The sequence below is a fragment of the Dysidea avara genome, chromosome 4 (assembly GCF_963678975.1).
Source record: "Dysidea avara chromosome 4, odDysAvar1.4, whole genome shotgun sequence".
Lineage (NCBI taxonomy): Eukaryota > Metazoa > Porifera > Demospongiae > Dictyoceratida > Dysideidae > Dysidea > Dysidea avara.
The window spans coordinates 40,456,620-40,466,204 of NC_089275.1; the positions used below are offsets into that span (position 1 = coordinate 40,456,620).

At 35.9% G+C, this 9,585-nt stretch overlaps 1 protein-coding gene across 1 annotated transcript; it reads right to left on the reverse strand.

Annotated features, from left to right (window-relative positions):
* Positions 1–321: 321 nt before the first annotated feature.
* On the reverse strand, positions 322–5,384 carry LOC136252135 (uncharacterized). Its single transcript, XM_066044522.1, has 5 exons — positions 5,272–5,384; positions 3,326–3,376; positions 2,995–3,261; positions 793–876; positions 322–737 (listed from the first exon to the last, which is right to left on the reverse strand). Exons 1-5 carry the CDS (start codon positions 5,297–5,299, stop codon positions 640–642), a joined length of 528 nt encoding a protein of 175 aa, XP_065900594.1. The 5' UTR covers positions 5,300–5,384; the 3' UTR covers positions 322–639.
* Positions 5,385–9,585: the final 4,201 nt, after the last annotated feature.

Genomic DNA, 9,585 nt, shown 5'->3' on the forward strand with positions numbered 1-9,585 from the left:
CATACTCAAACTCCAGTACTGATAACTATATAGCATGCAATACACATTGCAACATGCATGCATGCATGGATATAAGGGGTCTGTAGAGTTTAACTTCTTGAGATTGAATTGGTAGTAGATTTAACTGCAAATTATCATTTCAAATTGAAAATGTAAAGCAGATCACTGCACTAAAACCTCAATCCAGTTCTATACTGAATTCAATAATAGATGTACGTACATATAGTTAGAACCCATTTATAAATATTTTACACTAGGTGATTCTGGTTATATATACAATAGATCTGGAAGATTAACTGCAGTATCGGTCAGTTAACAGGATTTAATAATGATCAACTGAATAACAATAGAAAAATTACACAACTATACAATATGTAAATAGCAACAAAAAAACTGGTGTTATTGTGTTTATGCCAAAAAGCCCTACACACAGTAATTTGTCCTATCACTAAGCCAGTCCTTGCTGTAGTTCCTTACGAATATCTTCTCTAGCTCGTGCTAAGTTCTCTACATCCTTAATTGCATCAAGTAGTGTCTTCCAAGTTTTAGGAGTAGAACCATGGTTTGTATTCAGCCAATCTGTAAACAGTTCTGTGCAGCATTTCTTTGGATCTTCCTTGTGCTTTGCTTCTATACTTTCTACCTCTGCAATCTTATAACGTAAAGCATAGGCAACATCTTTCCAGTATGCTTGAATCTTGGACGGACAATTTTGTTCAGATCATGTACCTGCGGTACTATCAAACACACACGCACATCCAAACTAACCAAACATGTTTAAAACAAATTTACCAGCTTTTAAAATTGCATCCAACTGATCCTTAGGTGTTATTGTTTGTCTTGGTGGCTGTGGTTGTGGAGATGGCAGGTCATGAACTACATAAAGAAAATAAATTTTGCATCCATAATAGCCTGAAGTATGTATACTATAAGTAATGTTATAGGGAAGTGTGACTTCACTAACCCAAACCACTCTTCTCACTTTTACATGTTTGTGTTAAAACAATGATTCAAAGTGTTATAATATGTATACTGAAAAGCTAGATATATCATACAGAGTACAGTAGTACTGAAGAAGAGGGTAACATTAAAAGTTGTTTACAGAAACTGAATCATCAACATGTGTAGATGAAACCTTATAAAATGACCTAGAACCTACAAAAGTGATGTCATATGACAGGTCAACAGATAGAATAAAAGAACCTTTTGAACAGGAATTCAATCTGTCTATAGCCAGTGGTAAGAGTGTTGTTTGAAATTTGAATGGTTCTTTGAGTAATAGGCTTTTTCTTGTTGTAGCAGAATAGAGATTAGAGAAGGATAGGACTCAGTACAGCCAGGCTGAAGATACAGCAGCTAGCAGAAGATTGGACTAAATTGACTATTTCTTGTTACTTCTAATTACTGATATTGCTGTCAACAAATATCAATATTCTTTATTCATTGAACGAGTTTTTAGAACAAAGAACTGTACAGCACAGTAGGGATTATAAAGATTTGCCCTTTCCCAAGAAAAATTATTGACTAAAAGCCAGCCTAATGATACCTTCAAAGTGTAATATCAAATCCAAATGTGCCTTTAGTATGACTTAAAATGCTTCTGCAAATTTTTGAATATTTTATTATACTGACTGATTAGTTGACTAACTAATGAGTGACTGATTGATTGACTGACAAATTCAAACCAGTGTATATCAATAAATGCTAAAGCAACATGCTTGATTTTTGACATCACTTCCTAATTCATAGTAGGGGATACTGCTGTACATAAAAATCCACACATCATCTTGATGGATTTACCTTTGTTTACTAATTTCTCTTTCAATTTTGTATTTGTTTTACAGGTCAGAATGTGTGACTCTGAATATTAAGATATCACTATATTCCACTGAATGTGTTGATGGTGTAGTAATCTTACATGGTCAAACATAGATAATATTATCAATGGTCACATATTACTCTTTTTCTTTGTATATAGGGTCTCCTATCCAGGAAATAGATTTGATCATGCATACTGGAAATCATGAAAAATTCGTCATCAAAAATTTTTTGTTGCTGGCTTACAACAAACGATGAACTATTTTTAATTATACGAATAATTTACGCATGCAAATGTGTGACCCAATTTTGGAAACTCCTTTTCTGCACATTGGTCATTTTTCTCTTTTTAGCTAAAATGAAGCACTGGATGTTTATCTATCTTGTGTTCAAATTTCAGTTTGATATCTTGTCAATGAAGCATTCCAGAGATATGGCCAATTTACTGTCTAATATATTACAAACTAACTTTTATTGTAGTTCTGTGAGTAATTAAGTGTGAATCGGTGACAAATGACTTTGTTTACAAATATTTGCATTCCCACCATCTAAAATATATAAAAAAAGATGTCTGATAGTTAAATGAGGTGTTCTTGGACCTTTTCTTCGATTAAACAACTAGTATCATTACTCTTAGTTTTATCTATTCCATAACCTGAACAAACAATTTGTAAGTTAATTGCTGTCCCACGCATGTAAAACCTGCTACATGGTTTGATATAATCATGCATAGCTATCTCCTAGGAAAAGAAGCTTTGGGTGTGAACTTTACAGCAAGAAGGTTTAATAGTTACTTTATCCAAATGTGCAAAAAATGAATTTTAACATAAATTCCATCAAAAATATTTCATTGATTATGCCAGTGATGAAAATATGTTACATTGAAATTTTAGCAGAAAGAATTTTCTACGCCAAAATTTTCCTGATTTTTTGGCCTTTTGATTTTCACTACTTCTAGTCAGGCTATATATATCATGCAAACTAAAGAGTGTTGCAGAGCAGTATATTCGTACCACAGCTATGAGGGATTTTCTGACATTGACCAAGGGCTGAGAATATATGTATTCACCTAATAAGTGAAAGAACTACTCACCCTCATTAATCACATGCTTTAATCGGTACATTATAGTACATACTGCCAAGTTTTATTCATGCATTGGTTTTAATAATGCTTACCATACACATCATCTACTGGGTCAAGTCCTAGTTGGAGTCTGCTTGCATTGGTAAGAGCAACTTCCAGTATTTTCCATGTGGCATTCGGGTTTGATCTCAGCCACTTGTCTAGCATTTTTTGAAGGCATTTCTCTACTTGTTGATCATTTGCTTCAATGTTATCAAGCACACCAAGCTGTAATCCCAATTCTAAGCCAATGTTTCTCCAGTCTTTGGCATACTTTGTGACATATCTGTTGAGGTCTCTCATTTCTGGATAAGCCTCCTCTAAAAATTATACATTTATAACGGTAATGCTAATCTACAGTAGCATTTAACATGAGCCACTTACTATTTGAAATTTGATGGATCACTACTGCACCCTCCACTAGTGTTGCAGTTGCTATTACCAAAAACGGTCTTGTTACACACAAGTATGTATTATACTGGCATAGGTCTGTACAAATTCATGCTCAAAAAGTGTTATTTTATTGTTCTAATTGTGTAACACACTGTTAAAAATTTAATAGTAAAGTACATCTATGTGCACCACGATTTCATGCACAAAATACATTAGCTACTGAAGAATGACCATTATGTTTATATAAGATTAATTGCAACTGTGGTACATAGATCACAATTATATTGCATTTTTGAGCCATTTTGTGTGCTATGTATTCAGTGCAAACCAAGTTGCACACTATTAATCTCAGGTAATTATTAAAATTATTCTTATTCATATAAATACCTGAAATACAAATGAATGAAACCTATGTATGTATATAACAAAACTGACCACATTACATAAAGGGAAAAACCAAAAGAAAGTACCCCATATAGAATTACAGGAAATGCCAATTCCAAATTAAGATAGCAGTGTGGTTTAGAATCACCGCAAAGTAATTATCACATGTACAATGCATACTGGTCACACATTACATGCACATCCACACAGAATAAACACACTTCATACACATACACATGCGCACTACCAACACACACAGACACAGACACACCACACACACACAAGCAAAGCCTATGGCAGCCATACGAAGCACAGCTATTGCCGCCCAGCGAACCAAGACTGGGATGCCTGTGCACCACTCAGGCGTTTGAGCCTTGTGCAGGCAAATCCTTCTGGGGCAGGGATAGTAACCCACAGGAGGTCTCAGGAAGAGAGGCCACTAAACCCAAGGTTCCACAACGGCCTCAACACTGCTAAGCGAGACAAGGACAGTTGGGTATTTGCTTCCCCAGTTAATTCCAGGTACCCATTGATGTTACAGCTGGGTGGGCTGCTTCCCCAGTTGACACCAGGTCCCCATTAACAGCTGGGTAGACTGGAGCAATGTGAGTATAGTTTCTTGCTCAAGGAAACAACAACAACAACAACACCAAAGTGGCATAACCAGGAATGGAACCTGGGACCTTTTGATCACCAGGTAGATGCCCTAACCACTTGGCTAAGCTCACACATGCACACACACACACACACACACACACATACATACATACATTTATCAATTAAAAGTGTTATAGCTTGGAAACATAATTATATACTCAAATATTGAAACATGTGTAATATAATATGTACAGTCAAAATAGACACAAAGCATTGCAAAAAGCCAAAGTGATATCAACTAGGGCATGAAAAACAAGACAAATAACACAAGTCACAAGCCGGCCTTAATGATGAGGCTGAGCAGAATCTTGTAAAGCAGGTTGTACATTTTGGGAGTTTCAGTTTGCTCTATTAGGATATACATGCATCAGCCACTACATGCTGCCAATACGTATAGACTGTGTTTGTCCTTCAGTGCCAAGCTAACCAGTAAAGTTGATAGTAAATAAACAAATATAAAGATTATATAGCTACCATGAATGTATCGACAACATGCAGGTTCATCAGCAATCATTTTAGTAAAACCAATCAAAGAATGCATGGAACAACATACCTACATTTATTCTGTAACTATGATAAATTCGCAGCTATGGTGAATCACCTTTATAATAGCTAAAAGCAAACAAGTACATTTTGTGCATACTTCATAACAAGTAACTAGCCAGCTCATGCTGTAATTTCTTTAATATGTTGTCTAATACAGTCTGAGAGCTTGGCTTAACTAAACTGAAAGTAAAGAATCATAGCTAAACTAGCTGGTAGCTAGCTACTAATGCATGCAGTGGAGCCGTGGTTGTTTTGTTGTGCAGGGAAGCTGATGCCTGTAAATGCAGCTACACGTAAACTTCAATGACAATGTTAATTAGCTGCATTCATTTGCTATAGTTACCGCTTACAAGGTTGTTGTAGACCTGCACCACTCATGGCTTTAATTTGTCAGAGGATAGTCTTCTCGCTAGTCTCGTCGCCAACCCCAATGCCTATTCTTCGTATCTGGCGGGCGGCGCTTGCTAATGAACCCGTCAGTACTCATACGGAAGGGCAGTCTCGTCTCCAGCCGCGCCCACCTGTTTGATCTTGACCTTTATTAATTAATGATGCACAAAACTCGAATATGAGTGTATGTGTGCATGTAAAATTTGTTTATGAACTCATCTAGACTAGAAGAATCAACTACATCTCTTGGCAAAGAGATCATTCGCTTATGGTGGCTGGCAGAAATAATGATGATATGAGTTTATCATTTTTTGAAGTTGTCTAAACTTTTGTTGGTGACCTAGAGTTTTAGTTCCAGATGGGTGCAGATAGTGATTAAAGTCTACTCATTTAGAAATTTGTAAAACATAATAAGTCTTGATTGGATCTGTCTGTCTTCCAATGAACTCCATGCAATTTAGTTCAGAAAGCACTGATGATGCACTTGAATAAGTTGATGAAAAATCATTACACACAAATCAGGCAGCTTTACACTGTTCCTTTTCCAATGCAATTGAATAGGGGGATCAAATTAATTACAGATGCATATTCCACTATTGGCCTAACAAATGCTAAGTAAGCTTTTGATTTCACTGATGTTGAACATTGCCTTAGATTTCTTTGGAGAAAACCTCGGACTGAGTTTGCTTTGTTCACAACATTTTACTCCAACTTAGGTTATAGTAATAGTGACTCCAAGATATTTGCTGGAACTTACCTTGTTAATGATAAAGCCATTAAATGTATAATAGCTAGTCAGATAAGATAGGTGAATGTTTATTTGTTATGAGCAGATGCTCGCATTTTGATAGATTAAAAGACATTAACCAGTCCTTAGTCCATTGTGACAATATCCCTAGATTATGTTGAAGCAGGAGCACATCATCAGTAAAAACAATAGGTCTGTAGATAACATCATCAACATAGAGCCTAATGGTAGAAGATATTTCTGTCAGTATAAATCATTAATGATTTATGTAAAGCAAAAATAGTAAGGGCCCCAAGACAGAACCCTGAGGTACTCCTGACATAACTCGTGAGGAACTGCTGGAAGCACCATCCAAGATAACTTTATGTTGTCTATTAGATAATAGTCCTTAATCCAATTAAACAAAGGTCCAATTGATGCCATAATGTGAGAGTTTGTACAATAGTCTTTGATGAGAAACTGTCAAATGCTTTAGAGAAATAATAAGTCAGTTTGTATACCATTGGCTAATGTCATTGATTTACTAAATCATTGATGGCCTCCAGTATCTGTGTTTCACATGAGCAATTTTCCTATATCCATGTTGTTCTTTGCATATGATGTTGTGAAAAGTTGCATGTTTAGATATATATATATATATATATATATATATATATATATAGTAGAAGAAATAATGTGTTCAAAAATATTTACAACATACGCATGATATGGTCTGTAATTAGAAGGATCAATACAAGAATCTTTACACAGGTTATGACAGGTACCACTGAAGCAAACTTCCAGTCAATGAGTAATTTTTGTCTGGTGAAGATGCATTAAAAATAGGAGCAATGACTATAGAGCAACATTATTATATAGTTCTTTTACACAATCTTGTTGGTATGTTATCAAGGCCAGAGGCCTTGTGGGGATCTAGTTCAGATAAGAATGTGCAGTCTCAATATGAATAGGTTGTATAGTTGGACAAGGAGGTACCTTAAGTGCTGGTATTTGCTCTCTGCAGTCATTATCAATAGTGAAGATAGATGTAAACTGATCGTTCAAAATATTGACCATGGCTTGATTATCTGTAGCCGCTTGATTGTTTTTCTTTAATGAAGTTATTCCACACTGCTCACTTCTTTCGACTTGTTGTCAGGGTTAATTATATTTGATACATATTTATCATGATCGAGCCTTCTGGCATTCTCTTAATTGCTTTTTAACCTCTCTGTATGCTATCCAATTGTGCTTTTTTGTATATAGACACAGGGGCGTAGCCAGGATTTGTTGAAGGGGATTCCAACAGCAGTATTGAGTTACCAGAAGCAGGGGTCTGGGCTGAGAGACTTTCGATATTTTAATGAATCAAAATCAGCACATTGCTATATTTTATGCAAAAAGTACATTTATTATAATGCATATAAGTGCCCCTGGGATGAAGCTAGTACTAGATAAAGCTATCTAGTGGAAACAGACAGCATAACACATAGAGACACATATTATAGTAAGGCCACTCCAAGTCATACCTTAGTTTCTGGTCACTCCCAAGCCTACAAATGGGTGCGGGCGGGCGGATGATCAGGACTTCAGGACTATAGACTCTACTGTGACAATATACTGTATGGTATTATTATTTGCTCAATTTAGCAAATTCATGTTGATTTTGTACTTAACCAACAACATAAGTAGTTGTGTTTCGGCAAAAAATGCACTAGGAAAGTTGTTGATGGATCATGGCTAGCTATACACTGATGTATAGCATTTAAGTATATATTTATTTATTTATTTAGAATATACTATAGGAAATGTTTTGCTCATGTAGCTACTTATGCTTTCCAAGTGAAATAAATGTCTCATTAGCTATGTCAGGAAAGTATTACTATGACTTATAGCTAAGTTGTTCAAATGATCATGATACACAATGAAATTTAACTTCTATTTTCACATCAGAAATTCTTCATTCAAATGTAAAGTCTTAGCCCACTAGCTATGTGTTTCCAGCCTTCTATTCAGTAACCTTGAGAAAAGTAACTGTCAAAGTTTTGAGTCATTGAGTGCTCCAGACTACTGTTTTTTAGTGATCATCTGGGAATGTTTAAACTATAAGGGTTTCTACTGGCCAATTCTAATTTTAGTTATGGAAAAGTTTAAGTTTAAGCTCACTGAATGTTGCCGGCTTTCCATACCCCTGTAGTGTTCAGTGATAAGGAATTTAAAGTTACTAGACTAATCATTAGAGGACTACATTTGAATTATAAAGTTAAAGCTATGGCCCATCTGCATGGACTAGTAGTTAATGCTACTGAAATTACTTTGGTTACAGAAGCATTAGTAACAGTTATAATCTGAACATTACAGCTATATAATCAAGGACAAAACTAGCTATAGTTAGAAACATTTTATTAGTGTGGCATATATACCTAATATATACCTAATATTAGAGTTAAGAGTAGTGTGACTGCTCTATTGGAATCCCTGAATGCTCTATTAGAGTATATCGATCTTTTGCAGTAAAAAATAAGTGTCTTGCTGGGTCACGTGCACTTAAGCACCTGTAATATTAATAATAGTCCTCATAAACTAGGGTTTCAGGTTTACCATGCGGGCGGGTGACCAGAAACTAAGGTTTGACTTGGTGTGGCCTAAATCTGTAAGTGATAGTTATCCCACTGGTATAGGAACCATGAATCCACTGATACAAATGGAATGACTTACAATCAAAACATTATATCAAGACACACGGTAGTGTGTCGTGCGGCCCAAGAAGCCGGCGCGTAACGCCCGTGAGTATATTGACAGGAAGAAAGAAAATAGAATTTTCGCACCTCCGTAGCTCAGTGCTGCCTTGATGAAACAAGACGATATTTTCTGTGGACACTCCCTCCAACTTCAGCACTCCACATTCCAATTTTGAGCGAAATCGCTTTAAGCGTTCCCGAGATATGCGACTTCAAAAATTGGCTTAGTTTCTTCGTTTTTTCTTTACATTTTTCTTCCTCTTTTCGCACACTTACAAAAACTGCTATAAAACGCGAACGCTATATCCGATTGCTTTGAAATTTGGCACACAGAAGGGGTATAAAGGCGCATCTCGGTACCGACTTTGGCTGGAATACGATGAGCAGGCAAAGAGTTATGAGCGATTATTCACGAAAAATAACACCAATATGTTGTCACGCCTATACAGGTTAAACCGCGTATGGGAAAAAGCTGAAAATCAGTGGGTGAATAGGTTAATTATTGAAACTCAAACCTTTTGTGGTTTGAAAGAAATCGAGCTAAAAACCAGGAAGATACAATGAAAAAACCAACAGTGTGTAACAATTACACAATCGAGATTAGCTAATAAAAAAAACGACTGCTTTCCACGCCTACCAGATAAACCGCTTGGGGTAATGCTTTCAAAATCGTTGTACAGATGGAGTAATCATCTTAGAAAGGCTCATCAATGGTGTAGAAGAATCAGACTTAAATCCACGGAGTTATAACATGAAATCCAACTTGGTGCAGCAAGTGCCAGATCTAGATACTCTAATAGAGCAGT

Excerpts from the sequence above, each read along its gene's own strand:
- LOC136252135 (XM_066044522.1), bottom strand. The coding sequence starts at position 5,299 with ATGAGTGGTGCAGGTCTACAACAACCTT. Across the intron at positions 3,377-5,271 it reads TGCAGGTCTACAACAACCTT|CAACTGCAACACTAGTGGAG; the intron begins GTAAGCGGTAAC and ends TTTTGGTAATAG. Across the intron at positions 3,262-3,325 it reads GATCCATCAAATTTCAAATA|AGGAGGCTTATCCAGAAATG; the intron begins GTAAGTGGCTCA and ends TATAATTTTTAG.